General features: G+C 39.4%; 1 protein-coding gene across 1 annotated transcript in view; it reads right to left on the minus strand.

The window, feature by feature from the left end:
• USP24 (ubiquitin specific peptidase 24) overlaps positions 1–26,280 on the minus strand; it is a 52,196-nt gene that overhangs the window by 11,338 nt on the left and 14,578 nt on the right. Inside the window, exons 16-53 of the mRNA XM_010183642.1 lie at positions 25,554–25,703; positions 24,685–24,816; positions 23,447–23,558; positions 23,156–23,232; positions 22,127–22,267; positions 21,924–21,977; positions 21,085–21,200; positions 20,327–20,393; positions 20,052–20,162; positions 19,550–19,648; positions 19,298–19,468; positions 18,555–18,640; positions 18,336–18,429; positions 17,928–18,083; positions 15,265–15,362; positions 14,430–14,525; positions 14,046–14,274; positions 12,943–13,102; positions 12,474–12,629; positions 11,890–11,960; positions 10,983–11,143; positions 10,064–10,125; positions 9,505–9,696; positions 9,088–9,205; positions 7,705–7,849; positions 7,076–7,195; positions 6,680–6,805; positions 6,381–6,479; positions 6,093–6,175; positions 5,722–5,863; positions 5,170–5,289; positions 4,571–4,791; positions 4,159–4,283; positions 3,359–3,500; positions 2,743–2,893; positions 1,329–1,424; positions 602–705; positions 358–471 (exon numbers count right to left, since the gene is read on the minus strand). Coding sequence (XP_010181944.1) covers positions 358–471; positions 602–705; positions 1,329–1,424; positions 2,743–2,893; positions 3,359–3,500; positions 4,159–4,283; positions 4,571–4,791; positions 5,170–5,289; positions 5,722–5,863; positions 6,093–6,175; positions 6,381–6,479; positions 6,680–6,805; positions 7,076–7,195; positions 7,705–7,849; positions 9,088–9,205; positions 9,505–9,696; positions 10,064–10,125; positions 10,983–11,143; positions 11,890–11,960; positions 12,474–12,629; positions 12,943–13,102; positions 14,046–14,274; positions 14,430–14,525; positions 15,265–15,362; positions 17,928–18,083; positions 18,336–18,429; positions 18,555–18,640; positions 19,298–19,468; positions 19,550–19,648; positions 20,052–20,162; positions 20,327–20,393; positions 21,085–21,200; positions 21,924–21,977; positions 22,127–22,267; positions 23,156–23,232; positions 23,447–23,558; positions 24,685–24,816; positions 25,554–25,703 — 4,697 coding nt within the window. The remainder of the gene's footprint in view (positions 1–357; positions 472–601; positions 706–1,328; positions 1,425–2,742; positions 2,894–3,358; positions 3,501–4,158; positions 4,284–4,570; positions 4,792–5,169; positions 5,290–5,721; positions 5,864–6,092; positions 6,176–6,380; positions 6,480–6,679; positions 6,806–7,075; positions 7,196–7,704; positions 7,850–9,087; positions 9,206–9,504; positions 9,697–10,063; positions 10,126–10,982; positions 11,144–11,889; positions 11,961–12,473; positions 12,630–12,942; positions 13,103–14,045; positions 14,275–14,429; positions 14,526–15,264; positions 15,363–17,927; positions 18,084–18,335; positions 18,430–18,554; positions 18,641–19,297; positions 19,469–19,549; positions 19,649–20,051; positions 20,163–20,326; positions 20,394–21,084; positions 21,201–21,923; positions 21,978–22,126; positions 22,268–23,155; positions 23,233–23,446; positions 23,559–24,684; positions 24,817–25,553; positions 25,704–26,280) is intronic.

A 26,280-nucleotide genomic window follows, 5' to 3' on the forward strand; every position in this document is an offset into this window, starting at 1 on the left:
CGTTTAACTTACCTTACCACAAACACTTCCACCACCACGTTCTCCTCTCCCACCACTCGCAGGAATGACTAGACATAAACTTAAGCACATTCCATGGCACTCCACTGAATTAAACATCTGAATCCTCCTCCATGTACGCTACACTATTATAATAGATTTTCAGAATTACTCAGAAAGCTGCACAATCAGAGAAAATACTAGAAATAAAAACCTAAGTGATCACCTAGATTGTCTGTGTAAAGAATGTGCAGAGTCAACTCTTTGGGAATATACTAGTACAGGCCAGATCATGTTATTAGGAAGATTTATCCATAAATGAGACACAAAACCACCTAAGATAGAATTACCAGTACTTACTTCACAAGCTCCCGTCCCTCTGGCCCAACGAAATATTCAACTAACCACTGACAAGCATCAATGCTTTTGGAGAGCAGTGCATCTATGGTGGCAATCCACTCTTCTGTATCAGCCCTGTAACAAAACAGTGGCAAACTGTCAGTAATGAAAAAGCAACACCTCCAAAACAGTGTTTCAAGGTGCTGCAGATATGACAAGCATGAAAACCTCACAAGATGTTGTTACAGTACTCAGAAGGCCTTACCTGAGTTTCTTCTTGGTTCGGAGATAGGTTTGGAAGAGGAATTGGACTGCCAGCTGTAAGCTCACCTTTGCCATACATGGATAATAAGGATGCTTTACCTTAGTCTGAAAGAAATGTCAGATTTACTCCAGAGCAGAAGTACACCTGCAGCACATAGACCGTCTCTTAATACAGCAACGTGTTCTATTCAAGTAATTTATTTCAATGAAGCATTTTTCTATGCTAAAAAGCCTCCAGTGCTGACTATGCAGTTAACAAACATGCTAAAACAGGAACAGACTTGCTGTAAAGCTCACTAGATCTGTGGATTTAATACATTTAGAAAATACTGGTTTATTACTCCATTTAGAAAAACTTAGTGAACTGTATTTCCAATGAAAGTCTACCAGCTTTGGGGTGACTAACACCACCATGTTCCATACAGAAAAGAATTCCTGTCTCTCTAGAGCTCAGTTTGCATCATTAAAAAAAGATGTGTGTTATTTCATAGATTTTACTATGGCACAAGAAAGTTTCTCCCACTACTAGAACACAGTAGACTGAGTCAGCTTTGAGACAGATGTTATCAATGTGAAAAATTACTGGAGACAATGAATTGCTCAGCTGGAAAAGCAAAATCACATAAGCCCTTCACTTTCAGTTTTCCCAGTTATGGCCCAAATAGCTTCTGCAGCCCATTCTACCCAACACATTCCATGTACTTCAAGGTTAAAATCTAAGTGCTTACAGCATTCAGTGAAGCCAATGACAGAACAAAACTGAAGTAGTCACTGCTGTATACGTCTCTGTTCTTCATAAATTTCAAGTTTTCATCTCTCACCATCTGTAAAAAAAGGCAAAAAAAATTTAAGACGTTACACATTTCTCTAACTAAAATTGCATCTTTTATTTAAACGCATGTGGTGTTTAAAAACCAATGTCAGACCTATTCTGCTCACACTCTGAATCACTATTTCAGCAGAGTGGAAAACACATAAAGGAGACTTAGAAGATTTGTATAAACTGGTGGTTTTCTTCCAAAGATATTACAAAACACAAGAAAACTTAATCATGTGGCCATTAAGGGAAAAGAAAAAGGACAAAGTTGCTGATAAGTTCTAATTTTTGCTTGCTTTTAATAAAAAAAGCCAAGAGAACATCCTTCAAACCAGAAAGGCTTGCTTAGCAAATTTACATGTACAGAGCAAGGAACAGTGGTATAAGCATAAGCTGCAGCCACAGTAATGTACTTAAATGCCAAGCCCCTCTTTTTTCAAATGAGATTTTGCTGAAAGTCTCACAATAAATTTGAGCCACATTCTGTTTACTGTAGTAGTACTACCCCGGATACAAGAATGCCTGAAGTGACTATTAATGCCCTGATACAGCCCATGAGGAGGGGCACACGTAGCCTGCACAGTTTATTCTTGCTGTGTATGTGATGTAGGCTCTCTCGCACATGTGCAAGGTCAGCAGGATGGTGTGTATTCAGAAGACTGAATATATGCAAGATTGTAATCTCTCCTGTATGGGCCAGAGCTGCTGGCCTGCAGATTGAGACGTTCCTCCTCTGACAGCTAACTGATACCCAGGTTCTACCATTGCTCTGCCAATGCCGTCACATCTCCGTTTTCAGTCCTGACTGCCAAAGTTGCCTTCAGCATCCTTGTTTTCCCCTTTGTTAGCTTATGTAATAGTGGATATGTTCTCAGACACAAACAGAACCGAAGCTGGTTTTGGTTTCTCTTCTCCCCTTTTTACATTCTTGTGAACTCAAGAACTAGAGGATAACTATAATCTGCCATCTTCTCCGTTCTTCCTCAAGTGTACTTCAAATAAAACATCTCTGCTCTCATCTCCCGCTGTTTGCATGCTGAGTGCTGCCTTCATCTGACTTCTAACTTATTTGCCTGCAGTTTCCTCAAAGCCAGGAATAATGGGCCAAGTCTGTGAGGAGACACAGCAAAACTTACATAATAACTGTACAAAGAAACGTACAGAGCAGCTTGTTAATGATTTTGTCAGAATCCAGAATTATTTTCTGACTTTGACTTCAAGAAGGGAATTATCTGAAGGCCATCTTCAAAGCTACTGTGTTCTTCTTACTATGGGCTTAAATTTCCTATGAGTAGGATTTAGTTGCTGCTTTTGGAGTGCTCTACCTGATATATCCGCACAGGCATTTTCTCTACAAAGAGTCCCTTTTTTTCTCCTTTTCGAACCAGCTTGGTCAAGATGGAGAGGCGGTCACTGTTTGGCCTGTGGGGTCGAGGTGATGACTGGGGTGAAATTTCTGGTGAAGATGGAGCAGATCTGAAATATATATATAAGCTCAAGGTGAATAATGAAATCCTATAACAAACCTACAGTTTAGGTTTTAAAATACCAGCACAGCCAGTATAATCTTAAGGCAAATTTAGATGACAGTCTAAATTTAGTGAACTGTATTTCCAATGAAAGTCTATCAACTTCGAGGTGACTAACACCACCATCTTCCATATAGAGAAGAATTTCTGTCTCTTCTTAAATACTTCTTAAGGCTGCCAGTCAGCCTGAACTTACTGCAACAGTGACAGCAGTGTGGAAGAGAAAATTAAAAACAACAATAAAGACTATTCATTAAGCAGCTTAAAAATACCACACACACACAAACCTAAAAAACCAACGCAAGGATCAGTATATTCCTTTGTCGAACAGGAACTAGGAATTTCCTAGCTGTGAAGACAGTCTCCAGACATCAACAGAAGAGAAAACTTCACAGACACAAGAGGAACTTACAATGAGAGGTCCTCAGCTTCTTGACGCACAACACTAACTCGACTTTTCTTTGGTAAGACTGGAGAGTTCTGATCAGCCACTCGCTGGTAAAACAGCATATAGGCATTCCAGTAGCGCCGACGCACATCAGGGTAAGGGTTAGCTGGTGGGAGAAAAGGCATTTGATCAAGGCCTTTGGAGGTTTAGTACTTTTCTCATTCCTACAGGGAAGTGAAACTGGGTGTAAAAGTAATATACACTGTGGCAGTATAAGACCATTTGTCAGATTAAAATGTCAGTCTATGGTAGCGAATAACAAAAACCTGAATTCTGAAATATTTTTCCAAAAGGTATATGTACTTTAAAAACAACAATCAGAATTATGACACAAGTGAATACTGGCAGAAACGTATTTGGAATCATTTCCTTAAAGCAACAAAAAGTTTAACTGATGCCACGCCATGTTTACGCACAGTCATTTTCACTAGCCTAGAAGAAGGCCTGCTTTGTAGTTGGATTTGTTTTTGTGGGGTTTTTTTAATTATTATTTTTTAAACAACTTCAATAAGGTGCCATTTTACTTCTGAATCTCCTCTGCTAGTAAGACTACAAAGCGCTGAACAACAGTGAATAAGGTTCAGTCAATATTAGGGTGTATACAAGCTGTTATGACCTTCAGCAAACAGAAGACTTCACAAAAAACCCTGCTTCGAAGCATAATTAGACCAAGTCAAAGTGGATGTAACAGTCTGAGCTCTACCTCTACTGCAAGCCAGTATGAGACATAAAGCTACTGTAAATCAATCTCTGCTTCTGCTTACATTGATCGTAGACTTTAGGTCTATACTCTCCACCAAAACATTCATATTCCAAGGTTTCATCAGTCAAATCAAATTCTTCGACAACAGTGTCATTGAATTTATACCACTTTCCTTTTCCACATCCCCTGTGACCAAAACAGAAACACAACAAAGTTACTTGATGGTCCAGTAAAAAACCAAACCACCCTGAATACCATAGAAAAGATAACCCTGAACTCACATTTGTTTTGACAGTAAAAAGAAAGCTTAGTTCAATCAAATGACAAAGTTTGACTTAAAAAAAGGAAGCCTGATTAAAAAAATGAGACAAGCACATCACCCACAACTAAGTGTCACATGAAGCCCTCAAACTGCGATACAAGGTAGATACTTTGGACTGCTTTCAAAACACCCATGCAAATCTTGCCGTTACCTCCTGTCCTTTATGAAGGAGTAGTAGTGCCCTGCATGTGCCTGGCCGCTGTGAACAATCACACCAACAAGCTCATAGTTTTCTGTAGGGGCAACTTTCTTCCTTGGGGAGCCTCCGCCTCCTTGATCTGCGTTTCTACCATTGTCCCCCACTTCTGAGGACGAGTCCTGGCGAGCCATCCCTGACACAGTGTAAGGTTCCATGTTCAGCATCCAGGGAAACTGTTTGAAGAGAGATTTCAGATTAACTGAGATTATGCTGTGTACATGCTTAGTGTAATTTTATGAGAATTGTATTAATACCTCCCACACTGGGAACACCAGTGGAAAACATGGTGCTTCATTTATCCTTACGACACAGAAGTTCAATAAAATGTTCTGTGGAGGTTTTTGCTCTTGTTTTCTGAAAGGATCATGAGAACTTGGCAGACAAGGAAAAATACTTCTTTTCTGCACCATGATCATGTTTTAAGTGTACCATGTACTCAACATTCCTTTATCAAAATGTGGTGGTTAGAAGGAATTATTAGGAAAAGTGAGAGTCCTCTCCACAAAGTGATTGGGGGGGGAGTCGGACATCATGCAGAAGAGTTTTCTTACCCTTATTTGTTCATCATATTTAATGGAACGTCCACTCTCCCAGTCAAAGCCAAATCGCATCAGATGGATCACCAACAGGCTAGGTAAGACCTTAATGCATGTGCGCTTCACTGTTGTTCTCTTAAAAGAAAAAGAATAATATCACCTCTATCTATATATCTCAAACATCCTGTAGTATTCTTCTACAGATGGCCAACTCCAGCCATCTCAACCTCATGTACAACACAGCTATGGATGACAGGATGACCACAGGATGACTATAATATGTACAGATAAAGTACTTTTGCAGCTATTACAGTTTGTGCACTGGGCTGGTATGTTACAGAACATTTTACCATCCTGTCACCCCTCTAAATGTTCAGTCTACAACATGAATTACAGGGAAAGAAGAATGCTAACTGCATGGATTTATGGATTTAACCTTTTGATGAAGTCTTCAACATAGAAAGAGTAAGCAGTATCTAAGCATGGCTTCCATGACCATGGAACACTTAAGAAAATAACACAGCTACTACAGCTGAACTGTCTTTCACATACATTAAGGACCAATACCTTTTCTTTGCACTTTTCACAGTAGTATGCATTGCTTCCTTCCAGAACTTCTCCTCTAACAAACTGATCCAGTGATATTTCCAGACTTTGACATGAAGTCACACCTAGGTTGAGAGCCATGAAGGCTTCTTCACGCTCATACCTAAGTTCAAGAAAAACAGTCAATACACTGACAGAGCAGAATCTACCCAACCTGCATTAACAAGACATATGCTTAGGAAAGAACACTGCATTTGCCCCAAAGCTATCAACAGCTGTGATGCTCACAAAGGCATAATAAGTCTCTATCTTCTTATGCTATTTTCACCTACATATTTTAATAGCTATGGGAGCACATAACTTGGTAACTAATGCACTAAATGTAACACTACCTGTGAGGACAGTCCTTGCAGATCTTCTGATCAGAGAAGATACCTTGAAAAGTATTCTTAAATATTTGGTCTCTTCCTATTTTCTGTTGGAGATGTAAAGTTAGACATCAGTTGGTTATATTGCAGAGTGAATGACCAAGAAAGCAATAAAATTTTAAACTTCTGAATACTATGGAGTTTATAAGCCAAATAGCTCTCTGCCTTCTCTTCTGAAGAACAAAGGAGAAAGAGAGAAAAAGTACCAAGGAGATGCATATAAACAATGAAAGAAATCCCTGAGGTTTTTACCTTGAGGTACTCATCCATTTGATCTATAAGACTGGTGAAGAACTCATAAGCATCCTGTTGCTCTCTAACATAAAGTTCCTTATTCCACATCTTGAAAATCTATATAAATATATATAAGAAGGTGGTTGTTCCATACACATATTACTAAAGAAAGTGACTTTAAAAAATATTTATTTTCACATGTTTAAACTTTTTGAAGTAGAACTTACTTTATATCTAGAAACTCTGCAATGAGAAAAGGCTGAATAAATGATTGTTAAGTAGGAAAGCCACATATTCTAAACAAAAAGACTTAATACCTTCCAGAAGTTCTCAGGTACATAATACTGTAGCTTGCTTTCCATCAAATGACCAAAAAGAGATTGAACTTGATAGAACACATTGTCATCTGGATTGTCTGTATCATCATCAATGGAAAGCATGGCCTGGAAGGAAACAAACAACCTTATTAAATTGGTTTTTGGCAAAATTATTACTGTGAGTTGTCACAACACACAGCACAACTTACAATTTATGTATTGATTATGTATTTATTTATGTGTGTATATATTTATGCACACATGCACACACACACATACATAGCTTTTTAATTTAAATTTTTAAGCAATTCATTTACAAATGGTGTTATGATGAACTTGCAGTTCAGGTGATGGTAATTCCAAAAAGAGGACTTTACTGGATGCTAAACTAATTACCTCTGGGAGACCAGGCTGCATATACAGCTGCTGGAAGACGGCATTCATGTAACAAGTAGCACCACCATTCTTCAGTCCCACAAATCCTGAAATGGAACGGCTATCCACTGGTGGAAGATACTAGAAAGACAAACATTTTTTGTCCCAGTAAGTTTTAAAAAGAATAAGACTCCAACAACATACTATAGCACTTATAATCACAGAATGGTAGGGGTTGAAAGAGACCTCTGGAGATCACCACCTTTATATCACCTGTTAAGAGCAATTTAATGGAAAAACAGGAATATAAACTCTGGTAGACTGCAAGAGCACTCTATTTGGTCATTTATCTATTTAACACTTTGCACAAAACTGTTAAATTAAAATGGCCTAAAACGTATCTACATAAAATTATGTGATATTTAGAAAATATTTCTCTCTTATCTCAATAACAATTGAGAAAGACTCACTGGAGTATTTGCTTCTGAGGAAGATCAAATAGGTCTGCATTTACTCTTATCTGCCTTTAGTCTTTTAAATTTAAGACCTTGGCAAAACCATGAATTTCTACTTAACATGAATCAGTTAAGCAGATCACACACAGTACTCCAAACCACGCTAATACAAATCAAAAAAGGCTTCTTACTTACATCAAACTCCTTGGTAAGTGCAGGGTCACACTGGTGATGCATAGAGAGCAGCTCTTTTGTAATAAGCTGGAGGTTGGAAGGTGAGCTATCAGCCAGCATTACTAACACTTCATAAGCAGCTAATCTGCTATCTGCTGTACTGCATCTAAAAAGAAAACCACATTTGAGATCTTAATTGTACATTACTCTATTTCTAATTCCAGAATGCCATATTACTCAGAACAAGTGACAATTAACGTTCAAAAGGAACACTTTAAATGATAAAACACTCCTGACAGACTGCAGAGTGCTATTTTTTGTTTCTTTCTTGGGGAAGGGAAATGGAAGAAAAGACTCAGAAGAGCAGCACCAGAAACAATCCTCTAAATAAGCCTCCCTTACTAACATGGAGACAACCGTTGTTAACATTCCGTAGCAAGGAAAAGCAGATGCCCTAAAAAGACTGTACAGAACTGGTTTTACCTCTGAAGACAGATAATCTGTCACTGTAACACTCCTGGAGACACAATGACTTATTTACAGTGAGGCAAGCTTTGAAAGAGCTCGACCAGATAACCTGCTACAAAAGATGACCTTAGACTTGAGCTGTGTTAGACCAGTACAAAACACTTCCACTTAGCTCTCCTCAGCAGAGGATCAAACACACTAGTCCTTTCTTCTAAAGGCCAAAGAGAAGGCTTTATTTACTCTAAGCAAACAAAAGGGCATGCTTGAGACAACTGCAAAGCAGCAAAGTTGGAGCAAAACACTAAGGTGTAGCAAGTCCCATTCAGTTCAGAGGTTGCTAAATGTTCACTGGAACCTTCTTCAGGGTCTGTGGAAAGGCAGTGCAGATATGCCTGACCCAACTAACACCAACCAGGTGTGACAGGAAAGAGAAAGGCTTTTTTCCCCTATTTGATATATTCTGGGCTATTATCAGCTCTCTCAGGTGCAAGGAGACTTGCTCAGCATTAGCTTTTTACAAGAGGCAGTTCTTTGAAGGGAAAAATAAAACAGCAGAACTTTCATGACTCTCATTTACAAGGGGCTTGGAAAGTTAGTTTCCTGCTCATGCTCCAGTGTAGCAAACTTTCCAAGCAATGGTGAGCTAAAGGAGTACTCTTTGAACTCATGAGATCAGCACTGAGTTGTGCTTGCAGTTCATCATTGATCTAAAACAAAGCATAGACTTTAAAAGTATAGAAAAGTAAAGATTTTGTGTCACATGAGAACTCACAAAATTGTTATTTGGACACTTATGTAGGAAGTGTATAAATTGAAAAGGTATGCTCTGGAGAAATGCTCCAACATTAACTCCCAGTATCTATAGCCCCAGTATGACATTTGCATTCACGAGAACTAGGACAGAACCTGACAGGAACAATAAAAAGCCATTTTTACTTTGGATGAAAGTCTTGCTGACTGATTGCAGCACTGCCTGCTGGAGAATGGCTATTCAGAATAATCCTGGATGCTCGGAAGAGGAAATCATCCAACAATGGCTTAATCAAAGATGAACCTGTAACACAGTAATCCACATCTACTGTTAAATACTTACATCATCACTGCAAATGTTCCATAACATTAAAATCACTTAATAGCACCATACCAACAAAAACCATATCTAAATATTTTATCAAATGTCAAAGGTACAATGAAAGTACTGCCAGCATTACCACTTACAGCTCTGTATTATTTCTACTGATACATTATAATGTCTTCAACAGATCCTGTCTACAAATCAGAACATTTTCTACCTTAACTGTTAGTGCTACACAGAACTCACACTGGTTTTTTGGAGTAAAAAGGAATACTTACCAACCATTTCCTTCTCTGCCCCACAAAGCGAAAGGAGAGTCTTGATGAGCCTCAAGTGTCCTGCTAACAGGATGTTATCAGCTTCACTGGTCTCACACTCAGCTGTGCGGTTCGGTTCAAAATTGTCAAGCCAGGTGATCTCATCTTCTAACATGGCAGCTGGGCTTATCTTTAGCTGTTCCATTTCTGATGCTGCAAAAGGAAAAGAAGACCTGGAAAAATTAACAGCTCTATAAATGTAGAATATAAAGAATTTCAAAACCAGTTTGGTAGCTGTCTAGTTTGACCCACAATGAGTACAAAGTACACCTTCCACAAAAGGAACTAGTTTCACTTTCTGTAAGGAATAAGCTGCCTTGCTGATACTGAATGCCAAGAACAGTCCATGGCAGGTGTTAACAACACAGGACAGCCAGCACACTGGCAGGCCATATCAAATTCACGGTGTAGTAAGCAGTCCATGAAGGCAATGCTACATCTTGTCTACAGAAGGAAGACATGCTTGGAAGATGCAATCAGAATGACACGTATGCCTGTGCAGTAATTTAAACATACTTACATGTGAGGTCATCCAATAACTGACATCTCAGGTCAAAATATTCTGTACACTGGGACAAAAGTCTGAAACAGGCACGAATAGAAGAGAGGTTTAATTTAAAATCAGAAACATTGTTCTAAGCAGTTGTCTTTGAGGCCTGTGTGTTCTGTCCATCTAATCCACAATAGCATAGCTGTCTAGTTATGCTTCTGCATGCACACACTGTAGCTTTAAAACGAATTCCTTCCCAACACCTGCTTCTGGATGTTATGAATAACAACATTTAATCATGCCTTCTTGCTTCACTTCATAACAATTTTATTTAATTATCAGATGATGACAAAACAACTCATTTTACCTTCTCAGTTACTCCTCTATTCAGATTCCTCTAGAAATTGCTGTTTAAAGGTACTGTTAAAATTCAGCAGCCTTTGGCCAGTCAGGGAAAGGTTAACAGCACTGACACCTACAGCCTTTACAGGTGCAATGGGCAACAAACAACAAGAAATCAGATGAAGTCGGGGTTCAGACATCACTGAAAAGGCCGAAGCCTTTAGGACTGGATTCTGATCTGGATCTATGCAATACTATCAAATCAACTCAATGTTATTATCATATACTGCATCACCTCTACGCCTTATGCAAGATTCCCGCCAGGTACTGACTGCCATGACCACATCCTAGAAAGGGCAGCCGTATTTAGCAATTACCACCTCTTGAATGGGAAATCAAACAAGCTGAACTATAAGAGTTCACAGAGTTGTATCTATAGAATTCAGCTTTATTTCCCTCCTATTTATATACTTCCAAACTATCTGAGGCGTGACAGGGAGGTCTACTTTCAACAGGCTTGCAAAGTCCAAATCCTTTGTGCCTCAGAGCTTCCACAGCGCTACTCAAATGGAGATTTTCCTCCTCAATAAGCACGGATGTGACTTACCTCTGGTTGATTCCTCTCATGATGCTGGTTGGTGACCAAAGAGGCAGCTGGGCACCGAGAACAACACTCAGGAGAAACTGGTTTGGCTTTTGTACATCTGGGTGAGCTGATGTGTCTGTCTGACTAAGGGTGTACAACTGGTCACAGGCAACACGACGAATCTGGAACAGTATCATTGTCAAACACTAGCAATTGCTCAAAGGTTGCAAAAACCCCACACTTCTGTTTTGTTAGAAATTTATCAGAAAAAATAGACAGTAAAAATCTGGTGTAAACCAGACTCTGAGCTCTGCACCCATCGGCTAGGGTTTCTTTAGCAATCTACTTTCATCCCTGAGCTCAAAGCTCTGATGCTTTATTAAACACAGATTATAAGATAAGGGGGGTAAAAGATGCAATGACTTCATGCAAAATATATGAGATGCAATGAAATGAGTTACAGCTCAGCTCGAAAGTCTCCAGATTTCAGAATATCCAGAATAATCTTAAATCAGAAAGAATAAATTTTAGAAGGGTTATGAGATTTGGAAGCATTTATCAAGAGTTCAGAAGAGTCCATTAGATTTTATTCAAATCTTTTGAGAGGAAAGTTACTTGGAACTTTCCCTAAAGTACTGGTTTTCCAGAATTTTTCTCACCAAAAGTATTTTCTTTCGACTAGTCACAGCACAGTCCTGTGCCTCATGGATTAAACAAGCCTAAAGAATGTAATACTTCAGCATTTTCTATCAACATCACCAAATACTGGAATTACTAACAATTATATAAAGGTTGTTCATTCAAACATAAAAAAACCTGTTGGAATATTTGTAATGAACAATTTTATCTGCAAGGCCATATTAAAAGATCAAAGCATGCACATTTCAGAAGTACAACATTTAAGACGTTTTCAGAGAAAGACCCTCACCTCAGCACTTGGTGACCCGAGCAGGATGTCAATGATGAAATCAGCAACACAAGGCAAATTGTAAAAAGATCCTAGAACAGAAGAATACCAGGTTCTTTTTAAAAATAGTTTTTAAAGTCTTGCATTAAAATACTGTAGGACCTACAGGACACCCTCCATCAACACTGAAAAGCAATAACAGCTGTTTGTGTATTTCCCCATCAGAGACTGTCACCACATTGTAACAGCACTTTCCTTCTTCCACCACCACCAAGGTTTACACTTCCTGGACACAAAGGTCCAAGCACTAAACACTGGTGATGCAAACAGCAGCACTTACAGAATTATACAGCTCAAAAGGCATAGCAAATTACTGGCAGTAACTCAGCTTTCCCAATACATTTCACTACTGCACAGCACCACGTGCTTTGTTTCGTGCCACCTGTTCTTCAGTGCTGGAAAAACAAATCCTGTATTTTTAAATGAAATGTTGTGGATTACAAAGCTAAAAGTTCCTCATGTTTTTTTGTACTTGTCTACCTTCAAAAGTCTTCCCTTTCCTTCCTTATATTCCAAACAGTGAGTAATCCAACTCTACTTCATACCTAGTTGCTGACTGCGTAGTTGAAGGCAGGTTACTAATAGAGACAAGGCTTCTCCTGCAATCAGGGCGTCTTTGGTGGACACGGACTGCTGTCTCACACAGATACCAGCGTGCAGCGCGGTTGGCTCTCCTTCGCTTCCTGAACTGCAATTACTTCCTGCATTAAGAAATGAACAAGTGCTGTAATCCATTACATTTTTTCAGATGTTTTCAGCTTCTGGTCAGTTCTCTGCAATTTAAAAAAATCTTCTCCAAATGCCAAATGAACGTACAGCACTTTTCTCAGCTTTGCGTAATTCAATTATAGAATCACAGAGTATCCTGAGTTGGAAGGGACCCAAGAGGATCACTGAGCCTAACTGCAATGAATTCAGCTTCAAGCTCTGCAAGAGTTAAATTAAGAATAAACTAAATGGTTTTTTTAGATTGATTTAAAGACACAGTTGTAACCCACCTGAGCTGTAACCCACCTGAGCTGCTAAGCCTGTTTCGAATCCCAGCAGGAAATAAAGTGTTGCTCTCTTTTATTGGCTGACTACTTCCCACGAGGTCCAGTCGTCCTGCAGCAGCAGCCCAAGAGAGTCGCATGAAGCAAGCCACCGTGGAAGTGAAGTCATTCACTTCCATAGTCTGAAGGAACAAGAAACAGCAGTTACTCCTGTGATAGTCAACATCTTTTGTTAATCACAGGAATACGAGGAATCACATCAAGTGGATATTTGGATTTGCTTTCCTCGCTTTTCTCTAAGTAGGCTCAAAGATACAAGAGCCTTTTTATTCCCAAGGAGAGATTCGCATTGCCCCCTGAATAGGAAGTAGCTAGTTTTCAAAAACTCTCCACTACAGGAGATATCTTTTTCACCTGTCCAGAGTTAGGCATGCTGATTTCAATCATATCAATCCATTTCAGCAGCACCACCCAAGAACATAACATAGTGTACTCGTTACATTAATTATGAAGTTTCTCTCAACTGGATTCAAATTTCAAACGGGTCAAGTTCTTGCCAGGTTAGGTTGTTTTAGTAAATAGCCAGTCTCAGATTAATTACACTGACATGCCTGTAATGGGGAAAATGGCATTTTCTTAAAGTACTGAAGATAAAAAAGTTTCCTTTCTCCTCAGGGTACCATCAAACAAATTTAACTTTTAATGAGCTATTCGACACAAAAAACTTGCCCAAAATATCTAACGCAAAGAAACATGGACTATAAACCTCAAGTTCAAGCAGGAACATTCTCCTTTCTATTCACATAAACTAACAAGAATAGTATCTTAAGAGTTAAGTACGACTGAAAGTAAGTCACCAGTAAGATTTCTGAGTAATCTATTTCTGGTAAGCACTTTTGGGGTACTGCTTTCCTTTGTATAGCCAAAATAATTCCTGAGACTGTTAAAATTCAGATCAAGATTGGGGAGAGAGATTGATAGTCTGGATTTTTGGAGGCTTTTAAATGGAGCCTAGGCAAGAACCTGCAAAAAAGACAGATTTTTTGATTACAAATCCAGGAGTTACACAGCTGTCACTGGAGACCACACTGCTACATCACCGTAAGTTATCAAACACTTCCTTACTTGTATGGCAACTCTTGCTGCTGGTATGATTTCTTCTACCCTAATGGAGGATCGATCAGACACAGAGAGCTGTCGGTAGGATGACTTCTCAGGTGTTCCACAAATGGACATCTGCCTACTTGCTTGTCGGCTGACATTACGGAAGGGGCGTGAGGACAATGCTTCTACCCCATCTTTAATGAAATCCTCATCCAGTAAGGTTGGCATTGTCTGGCCAACAAGCAAGAACCTATATTCACAGAGCAAAAACGTCAAGCTTATTTTTGAATGTTTGCAGCAAGTGAATGAAACGGAACTCAAAGTACCAGTAAGTCTTAAATATCACAAGCCACACTCTAAAAGCCAATAAAGCAGCACTTTCTCTAATGAAAGGCAATTACATACCTTGCAAGCTGCAGGCAGATGGAATAGACTCCCTGCCTTGTTTCATAGTCCACTTCTGACGGGATGGAATCTCTCTGCATCACATTCACCACCAAACTTAAAAACAAATCAGCAAGACAGATTCCGTTTGAAAATGTTTTCTATTAGGAGAGAGCTGCAATTAATTTCTCTGTCCTCTTCCTCTCCTAATTCAGTCAGCTGAGCGCCAGTTAAAATTACCAAACTGGCATCCTCAGAGACTGACATTCCTGTTTTCCCCTCCTAGATTTACAGATGGGAGCTTTCCAAGAAAACACTTCAGGATCTATGGGGCAGTGAGTGAAGAGGAGCAACATACACTTGTTAAATCTGACAAGCACCAGCAGCATTGCCAGGTCTTCCAAACTCACACTGTGCAGCAAATCTCATCCAACGGGTCTGAATTTTGGACAAGGTCAGATTTTAATGTAGCTCGCAATGCACAATCTCTGCTGTGACTGCTAAAAATGTATGCTGGTATCTATGGAGGACACAGTCTAACACTTGCAACTGTTTACGTGTTTTAGTTCAAATTCACTATCTAAACATGAACTACCTTAAGTAAAAGCTACACTTCACAAGTTTATCTGTGCCTATTTTTATTTAGGGGTTTTAACGACACAAAGTCTGTTACATTACTGTGGTACCTACAGTAGCTTTTCAGACACTGGGCAATTAAAAAACCAGCCTTGGGTGTATTTTTTTGTCTTCTGAATAAGCTGACAGGTGTATTAGTGTGCTACAGTGTGGAAATCAGAAACCACACAGAACTAAATAAACGAGGTGTTATAAATTAAGTCAAGATTTTGAAATTAACCTCAAACCTCCTGCTCTGAGGAAGTTTTCACAGAAAGACTTGGCACAGTTTCTTGCCATTTCATCGTCTGCAGTTGGCATCAGCTTGGAGCTCAGTACCTAAAATAAATGAATAAATAAGCATACATACACACTCCCCCCCTTAGTATTCTCTCTCTGCTGAAGGTTAAAATTATAACCTAAAAAAAAAAATATCTACTACAAATGAAGCAAAGAATACATTTATATGAAGCTGTAGTCAGTACAGAGAAATCACATTCAAAATATTGAGGACAACTGTGTCTATTACAGATTTTTATTCTGTATCAAAGGACATTTTTTCTTATTGCTGTTTACTTGTTAAGGGAAAGGATAAAGTACATACTGTATACTACACTGAATGCTGTCCTCAGGCTCAGTTGGTGCTCCTTAAGAGCTCAAATCCTTTTCCTTCCTAGATTTTCAGATGACAGTATCCCATAAAATACCCTACAGATGGCTTGCTTATTGACTCACACCTTCTGAAATGTAACTGTATTACTTTTGTTTGGGTTTTTTTTGTTTGTTTTTTTTTTAAGATGCCCCAGGTAACTCTATGTGCCTTATGCAAATCAGCACTGTGTCAGCTCTCCTGTTTTAAGTCAGTGCTAAACTTCACTGAATGCAATTATGCTCGGAAACATGGCCAGAGGAAAGTCTGTGGTCTCTATGGGTCAGATCTCATGTACATTTATATGTAAAATGAAGTTAAATTGATTAAAGAACAAACAAAACAACACCCAAAGAAACAAACAAAAGAACACCCCACAGCCCCTCCCAAAACCACAGAAAATCCCCAGAAGTTATTTACTTTCTTGAAAAGTCTCTCTGGCATGTACAGCCAACAGTGCTCCTTGCAGGAAAACAAAATACATCCTTCCCAGGTTCACAGGTCAGAAGAATGGTTTACAGAGTTCCAGGCACGAAATCTTATCACAACACTGCATGATACAACCCTGAACATCTGCAACCTTTCATTTTCATCTCTTTCATATGGTCTGCAAATTTCCTGTGCATATTTTGTCAGAAAGCAGTTCACACTGGTTCCTGTATCTTCAACAGATCACCAGTTGAGGGGATAAAAGAGGACATCATTCTTTTCCTGACAGAAATCATCCTCCAATGGGCTTGACTGAACTTGAGGAACAAGTCCACTCATTTAATCTGCACATCTAATCCAATTCACTACTTCTTATCCCTTGCCAGAAAAGCAAGCAATTTATTAATTGCTTTTATTATTTTTTCTGGCACAGAAGCAGCAGATAACTGTCCTGTCATGCTGTAATATAACCTGCCAGTCCAACTAGATACCCTTGCTGTGATATGCTAAGCCATTTGCTTTCAGCTGTAGAACTTGTCAACATGCTTCAAAGACATCCTCAAGTGTCTTTCATCCCAGCTGTACAGAAAAGGGGAAATCCTAACACTGCAGTGTGATGACAGCATAGGAAGATTGAGAGCTAACATTAGACTGCAGAAACCCAAAGGGAAGCAAATAAAAGTTCCTAAAGGAATCTTGGTGCTCACTGGGAATGAAAGAGAATAACTCTGTCCACTGTTTTTGGAGCTGCTGGCAACCGGTCCTGCAACTTCAAGTTGTTGAAACCACTTTTGTAATGAGTCCTTGTAAACAGTGGGACCTGTGAGTAGAACTAGAAACTGTCCAGCCTCCTGGAGTGTGCAGATTACAGTGTTCTAACGATGCCACCAGCTGAACTCTCTTATACTCTTTAAAATCCATGCACTGAACACTGGGAACTGACCTTTTCACAGGGCTGAATCCATTGTTTTGGATAAAGAACTTACTCAGCAGAATAGTCCATGGTAAAAAAAACTAAACAACTGTATTCCACTCACTTTGCATGCACAGCTAAAACAGGGCAGAAGTCTGGGTAAAAGCCCTGCACATCTGAATAGCGAAACTGTTCACTGCTGAATGCTTCTCAAAATATTCCTCCTTAGACTCATACAGAAGAGAACTTAGCAGTCTTTTCCTTTCAAATTAAATTTTTCTGCAAAACCAACTGAACTAAACAACAGCTCCCATCAATTTTTAAAAGAGTCAACTTTATTTTTTTTATATACACTAAAAGCCACATATTCAGAGTTTCTGGAGATTCAAGCAGGAGTTTTATGTTCACTGTTGAATGCTTCTCAAAATATTCCTCCTTAGACAGAACATGGTAGACTCATACAGAAGGGAACTTAGCAGTCTTTTCCTTTCAAATTAAATTTTTCTGCAAAACCAACTGAACTAAACAACAGCTCCCATCAATTTTTAAAAGAGTCAACTTTATTTTTTTTATATACACTAAAAGCCACATATTCAGAGTTTCTGGAGATTCAAGCAGGAGTTTTACCTAAACTTTGACGTCTCTTTGCTTCTCTCCATTTACTTCCAAATACTCCTTCCACCTTGCAAATCACAAAAACTTGGCTTGGCTTCACAGTAAAGTCTCTAAAGGGAACATTTTACCCCTTTCATTCTGTGTAGAATTTGTCACAAACATAAAAGCAGGCTATGAAATGACATTTGCATTTTACATAATGATCCTGTCACAGTGGATGCCTGCCCAAGAAGCTTAGAACAACTTAAGCCTTCGGGCTCAGAAACACAAGCAGAAAGAAGTAAATTTGTTTTCTTACCTCTAAATTGTAGAGCACTCTGAAGGTGGACATGCCTGGAGCAAAAGATCTGAAAAGGCTTTCTAGTATTGAACTAGCACTGGGCTGATGTTGGTGTTTTGAAGACAAGGATGGTGATTTTGAAGACTGAGAACTTGATTCTGATAGCAGTGTTTTCTAGAAGGAATAAGCCACAGAAGAAATATTTTGAGATCACTGCATTTTGTTGTGATCGGCAATACATTTCATATAATCCCTATAATAACACACTCTCCTCCAGGTGCTTGGAAATAAGTCAATAATCCTTAACATAAACATTATTTTGCAGTAGAGTTTCAAGCCCTTCACAGTTTATAATCTGACAGGGAATGTAAGAAACCTGGTAGTAAAATCCTTTTTGTAAAGATCATCAAGATTACGTATCCATACCTTTCTCCCCAGGGAATCAAGCTGATCAAGAGCCTCCTGAATAGCTGGGTCAGTAGGGATCAAGAGCAGAAGCTTCCTCACTCGCAGAGTTATCCTGAAAAGTTATCAGAAGTTACTTGGGCAAAATAGGCTCAGTCACACTGTGGCCTGATGGGTGCCTAAGTACCTATTCAATGGGAGCATCTCTTCAATATTTAATAACCCATTTCATTTGCTTACCTTGGCTCCTCTAGATTGGCAAGCTGGTAAAGCATATCAAACACATTGCACACGAGAGCCATGACTACTCCAGGGAGGGATTTCTCCTGAGAATTAAGCAGAAATACAAAGGTCTTTTTCTCCTGCCTCTGCTGCACATAATTTAAGAGAGCTCTTCACTGAAGCAATTGACCCAGATGCTAACCTGGCCCACTGAAAACTCATCTACTTTCTGGACTAAGATAATACTAGAGATTTTACATTACCCCATTCCCTTTTAACAATCAATTTTTGAAGTCAACTATTAGTTAGGGTTGACATACAAAGCAGACGAGGAATGGTTTGAACACGCTAGTTAATGCTGCTTAGCTTATTTTCATACTGCAGCTTTATTAATAGTGAAAATCTGGAAGTCTCTCCCCCTGACAAATATACAATCTCAAAATTAAATCATATGAGTCTTGTTTGTTTAAAAGACCTTGTAGAGATTAATAAACACCACGCTGGCTACAATAGGTGACAGAATACAGATTTCAAAGTCCAATCTGCATGCATAAGGCAACTGTGTATTCAAATGCTTTGTTTCAGTTGCAGTTTGAAAGCAAAACCAGGCTAACTAAAGACTGGACACTCAAGCAGATGTCAACAGCTTCTGTCTCATCTTACTCTACCTCTTCCACCCCAGTTCTGCCTACCCCAACTATACCCCCCGCCCTCCAGGAAAATATAAATCTGAGGGGAGGTTTCAGGCTACCACGCTGTACCTGTTCCATTGCATAGGATGAACTAAATACACTGCTGCTGTTGCTGGAACTGGTTGAGGAATCTGCAGAGCTTCCTGATGGAGTCCCACTTCCTGACGTTTTCACTGTAAGGACTTGTTCATCAGAGAAGCCCAGCTGGTGGAGTAGCTTCTGATCTTTGTTTACTGTTAGCTGCAAGAAAATATTTATTGTTCAGTTCTAGAAAAGAGATTCAATTTCACAAAGAATGAGAATTCTCTATAGTTAACATACCAGGCTGTCATTGGCAAAGATCTGTATATTATCCACAGGAGAATTCAACATCTTTGCTATCTTCCACCTGACACTCCCTACAGTTTCATTGCTATGAGCCTGTAAAATTAAATGGAACTGGTTCAGTAAATCTGATCAAGCAGTAAACTCAGTAAGAAAAAGAAAGAAAAATCTTCCAGTAAAGTCTTACTGCTCCTCTGCATAGGCTGGTAAAGGTAATGTCTATCAAAGAGACTGACAGGGTAGGACAGTTGTAGAAATGCCCCATCACTGACAGTGAGCAAACCACGTTTTTCCCACTCCAGAATGATGCACGAACACACCTTTAGTCTACAGACACTTCCATTACAGTAGCCTTATACACACTTGAAAATTCTATTTGAAAATGTTAAGTTGACTGGAGTCCTTAAAACAAGCTTGCTCTGTTCAGTCCAGGCATCAAATACCCAGTATTAGCTACGTGATCAACACCGCGTGACACACACAACCCGTGCAAACGTACCTCTATGGTGAAGGTATCTTTGGTAGACTCGTATGTAACATTAAGTGTTAAAAGATGTCCATGGAAAGAGGCACCATGAGGTAGAATAGTTCGGGGAACAGAGTAAAGGTCCTACAGGAAGAAAAGGATGGCAGAATATATCACCCTTGAAAACAAAGACATTTCTGTGATGGTATTTTACCTAGAGTTGCATAGGTTTAAATAACTTTTACTATTTTTAATAATATTGGAAGTTGAATTCTTAGTCTTGCCTAGTAAGAAATTACTTATCTTACCTCTATTGTAATCACGTAACGCTCTGCCAACAGCAGCAGTCTCTCAATTATTACAAGTTTAGTTGACCTAGAGAGAAATATTGAAAACAAGAGTAACTTGTCTCAGAGATTAATTTGCAACACCCACGGGTAACTACCATGAATCAGAAGTTTTCAAACATAACTCCTTAAAATTGGACTTAATTCAGTTGACATTAACTAGGAAAACAGGCCAAGAAGCTTGTATTATGCTGCTTGAAACGTAGCCAGCTTCAGAAGAAGCTTCATGTTTCTAAAGGTCCCACCCTGTGCTCTCACATTTAAACTACACACATTCAGGTGCATATAAGTTAAGCTGGAAGATGAAGAAACATCCTTTTCTTTCCTAATTAAAACAAAACAACAAAACCAAATCCTGCTGCCCCAGAAACATGACATGACGAATAGACTGGTAATAGTCTGTGGTTTTTGTGGTGGTTTTGTTTGTTTTGTTAAATTATTTTTTAATCTATTTCTTTGTTGGGTTGGTTTTGGTGGGGTTGGTGTGACTTGGGCATTTTTTTTGGTTTTGTTTTTGGTGGTTTTTTTTTTTTTTTAAACACAGCTTTTGTCAGAGTCTCTCTGGAACTTAAATTGCATTGTAATTGGAATATTCCACTAAGCAGCCACCAGAATACACAACTACCAATATTGAGACTGTTAATTAACATTCAAAATCACATAGGAGGCAGCCGTGAGCAAATGTCTACAGCCGTATTTATTTTAAAAGGCAAGCCTACCTGTAAGGAGACTGAACTGATGTTGCCACTGTAGGCATCGCAGTTGCTGTAAGCATTTTTGTAGCTCTTGTAACAGCATGTGTTAGTGTTGGACCACCGAGCGCAGAGCTGGCTGCCTAGAATAAAAAGCAGAGCGTAACTGCTGGTTTACATGGACAACCAGTATGTTCTGGAGAGAAGAGAGGACAAGAAATATTTATGGAAAGAGATATTTTCTTTAAATAGAATTATCATAGTTATTCTAAGATACCCCTCTACTCTGCCCTGGTGAGACCGCATCTGGAATATTGCGTCCAGTTCTGGGCCCTCAGTTCAAGAAGGACAGGAACTGCTGGAGAGAGTCCAGCACAGGGCTACAAAGATGATGGAGGGAGTGGAGCATCTCCCTTCTGAGGAGCGGCTGAGGGAGCTGGGGCTCTTGAGTTTGCAGAAGAGGAGACTGAGGGGAGACCTCATTCATGGTTATAAATATTTAAAGGGTGAGTGTCACGAGGATGGAGCCAGGCTCTTCTCGGTGACAAACAATGATAGGACAAGGGGTAACGGACACAAACTGGAACACAGGAGGTTCCACTTCAATTGGAGAAGAAACTTCTTCTCAGTGAGGGTGACAGAGCACTGGCCCAGGCTGCCCAGAGAGGTTGTGGAGTCTCCTTCTCTGCAGACATTCAAAACCCGCCTGGACGCCTTCCTGTGTAACCTCATCTGGGTGTTCCTGCTCCGGCAGGGGGATTGGACTGGATGAGCTCTTGAGGTCCCTTCCAATCCCTAACGTTCTGTGATTCTGTGAAACTGAAAAAAGGATGTAGGTATGAGAACAATTCCAATTTGCCCTTTACCTCTAATCGTGTGTAGCAATCGGCAATGAATTTCTTGTGCAGTGATACTGAATCCTAAGGACAAAATGTACAAGTTAATTAGAACGTAAGCAAAAATAATGAGAATTACTCATAAACTGATGAATCAAATTATACATTTTAACATGCAGAGTATCAAGGCTCTATGAAGGTCAAAGCACTTTCCTGTACAAATACATGCCTACCTTTTTCAACCTAGGAGTTAGATTAATATAGCTGTAATTTATTATCAATTGAATAGCTTCATTGGCAATTTCTTCATCAGGTGACTCCATAGCAATCTTCCAAATGAAATCCATTCCTATTAATTCCAGTTTTTCTACACTCTACACAAGAAAGAACAACAGTAAAACGTGACTGTATTTCTTACACAATACCGAATTGAAACGCAGGAACAAAGCAGTCGTCCATCTGTTGGTAAAGTAAAATCTTTTGACTGAATCTTAAAAACTTTCTTTTCCAACACGTTGCCAAGCTTTGGTGCAGTGCAAAGTGACATCAATAGCTGCGAATTTGTACATTTACACTAGAAAGAAATAATTTGTTTAAAAGGTGGATAAACAAGTTCCAAAGAACATTGTGAATCAAGCCAACTGAAAAATCAGAAACTTCAAAAGCACTGAGAAACTCAGTCAGGAATGGAATTTGTTTCACAAAGGTCAACATGGTAACTAACCACATAATAAACCATCACAAAACCTACTATGATACTTGGCAAAAAAATATGCATTTGAAGTAAATTAACTCTCTGTGATAAAGATCTAAAATGCCTATGGAAAACTACTGAACATATAACCATTAATTTAACAAAAACATTGAAGGATCATAGTTAAAAATTACCATGGGTTAGGATTTGAACACGATAAGCTTAAATCTCTTGTAAAGAAGAGTTTTTAAAAAGGCGTACTTCCCTCCTAGGGAAAAGCAAAAAATGCACACTAGAATTCATGATTATTAACAAAAAAGTTGTCCATTCCACCTGCAAAGTTTTAGAAGCTAAACACCAGCTTCCAGCTACCAACTGCTGAATTTTAACTGTCATAATTCTGGAGTTTAAGCTTCAGAATTTAACAGTGTTAATGCTAGAAGGAAGATCTGCATATTAATACAAACATGACCACGTCCAACGGCTGCTAAAGAATCCTTGTCTCACCTCCTACCATCCCCAAGATGCCACGGGTTGTACACAAGAACAAACTCGTGAGAACACTCACCAGTTGAGTTCCCTGTCTCTTGAGTCGATGGTCACACAGGTTCACATTTTCAAAGAAAGTCTTAAATAAACTAAAACCTGAAAGTGAAAAAAAGTGCAAGAGTTTTATTCAGGTCAGGTTAAGCTTTTATGCTTTTTAGAAAAAAATAAATATATCAAATACAAGAGATGATCTTTTGCCTCTACAACTATTAAAACTTAAAATTATATAAAAAGATCCCTTTATTATACTGATTTACAGGACTGTTTGGATATTTAATTTGAAGGCTTAGGACCAAAGCCATCTTCTTACCATTCATAGTAATTTCATATGACTCCAGTTTAAGAATTTTCTCCTTGAAGAGCTGTTGCTGTACATCACTCTCCAGGTCATGCTGTCCTTTTGTAAACCACTCAAAGCACATCTGTGAAGGAACGGCAGATTATTTTTGTCATAGCAAGTATTTTAGTTTCCCAGTGCTGTATAAACCTACATCAGATACTACAGTAACTCATCTCACAGAAGTTTTATCTACGCAAGAGGTTCAAAATCTAATCTCCTAGTGACCTCCATATTATACAGGCTGTATTGCAGCATTAGGGTACTTCATCTTAGAATCACAGAATGGTTCAGGTTGGAAGGGACCTTAAAGCTCATCCAGTCCAACCCCTGCCATGGGCAGGGACACCTCCACCAGCCCAGGTTGCCCAAAGCCCCGTCCAACCTGGCCTTGAACACTTCCAGGGAGGGGGCATCCACAGCTTCCCTGGGCAACCTGGGCCAGGGCCTCACCACCCTCACAGTAAAGAATTTCTTCCTAATATCCAGTCTAAATCTCCCTCCTCCAGTTTAAAACCATTCCCCCTCGTTCTGTCTCTACCTGCCCTTGTAAAAAGTTTCTCCCCAGCTTTCCTGTCGGAGCCCTTCGGGAACTGGAAGACTGCAATAAGGTCCCTCCAGAGCCTTCTCTTCTCCAGGCTGAACAGCCCCAACTGTCTCAGCTGGTCCTCACAGGTGAGGTGATACAGCCCCTGATCATCTTTGTTGCCTCCTCTGGACCCGCTCCAACAGCTCCATGTCCTTCTTATATGGGGGGCCCCAGACCTGGATGCAGCACTGCAGGTGGGGTCTCACCAGAGCAGAGTAGAGGGGCAGAATCACCTCTCTCACCCTGCTGGCCACACTTCTTGTGATGCAGCCCAGGATGCAGTTGGCCTTCTGGGCTGCAGGCGCATATTGACAGTTCATGGTGAGTTAACTGTTACGACTCTGTAAAACTTTCATGTACCCCATTTTCAAGCCAGCATCCAAAAATCTGCAACTAATCTCCTGGCCAACATTCTTCCTTCAGTGAAATTTAATGTTAAAAGAGCATCCTAGTAATAATTCAACATCTAACAGTGGCTCCATTAGCTTTCACATAGCATATAATACACTATTAGCTTGCTTTCATTACTTATGTTTCACGTCTCAATAAATACACGTGCGATTTATGATCCATTAAGATTCACTCTGCAATCACAGACATCACCTTCTCAAGCTTTTCTTACCTCTCGATCCAACTCGCAAACATCCTGGCCAGTTACAAGACATTCCCAGATCTCCCTGGCACGATTCCAGCCCAAATAAAGGGTGGCTTCTTGCAGAAAAAATGCCAAAAATTTTAGATGTGCCTCCAAATACTGAGAAAGAAGAAACAAAACCTCAAGTTTAAGACTTTTCTTTCTGAAACAAGAACTCTTGAGCATTCTTTTTAGTTTTTACAAACTTAGGTGTCAAATAAAGCTACACTGTGCAAAGCCTGGATAACAAAAAATGTTTCTGCAGGGAGATTTATTTATTTTACCTAATTTTTAACATTACTTCTTTTTGATTACCTTTCCAATAAGGTACATTGAAGTCTCCTTGGATTTGCTATTACTTGCCTGACATTATTTGACACCAGTAGCTAAGTCACAAATAGTGTGGAAAAAATAATTATCAGAAATCACAACAAACACCAAAAATCTGCTTCAGGAGCTTCACACCAAATTCAAAGGCATAGTCTCTACAAGGGTAGTTGAACTGAAGCTGGTGGAGAAGCTGGAAGCTGCAAAAGCTTGGAGAGAGGTGGTCCTGGGATGGGGAGATCTTGCTCTTGGTCAGTTAAAGACTTTGCTAAGAAACTTGCACATTGTGATGTTTGCCCATCCTTGCTCTATAAAACAGTAACAAGGCTACGACAAGCCCTGACAGCTAAGTGCCAGAACTATAAATAAAAACTATAAGTATTTGTCAGAGAAAACATACAAACCAGTGAGTTAGGAAAAAAAACCAAACCAAAACATTAAACAGCACCTAATCTTAGACAACTTGGTCAGTGACACACTACATTACATCTCCAAAAATCTACAGTAGTAAGAAATTCAGGGTTTGGTACCTCCCGGTAAGTGTATCGCCCATCCACCAATGTAGCTCCAATGAGCCCTCCTGGACCTGCCACAGATGCAGCCAAACGGTGGCATGATATTAAGCTTCCTGTCACCAACTTCACTATTTCAAAGTTTTTCTTTAAATCTTGAATAATGCTCTTGGCAAAAAAAACCAAAAAAACAAACAACAAAACAAAACAAGAAAACATTGAGAAAAAAGGGTTTTAAGATAATACATAAACAGGCACATGCACAGAGCAGTCTGCTCTTCTAGAGACATGTGTCCCTTCCCAGCAGGAGTAATGCTCCCCCTCAGAGTCAGCTGTACCCCTTCCAAGCACCCAAAGCCCCCTGACATTAGTGTTTTCAGCACGTGCTGAAGCACACGTGCTGCAGATTGCAAACAAAGTCTCACGCCTCCACTCCACCACTGTATAACACATGTGACTTGATGGTATTTTAGCCTGTTTTCCAACAGTCAGTGTCAATTCAGTCACAAAGCAGCTGGTCTAAACATCAGCCATTGTTAATTCCTTTACAGGGACACGTTTGTTAATTATTCTACAAAAAGCTGAGAATAAAATACACTATCCTGACACAGCAGATTTATACATGTATATACACATACACAGAACTGGACAGCACAAAACAGAGCATCCCTACTTGAAATGTTTGCTTGTGCTACAGCACTAAACTGTACTTTGAAAAAAGTGTTTTAAGTCAGCTTTTATTATT

Source organism: Mesitornis unicolor, unplaced genomic scaffold (assembly GCF_000695765.1).
Source record: "Mesitornis unicolor isolate BGI_N332 unplaced genomic scaffold, ASM69576v1 scaffold3534, whole genome shotgun sequence".
NCBI lineage: Eukaryota > Metazoa > Chordata > Aves > Mesitornithiformes > Mesitornithidae > Mesitornis > Mesitornis unicolor.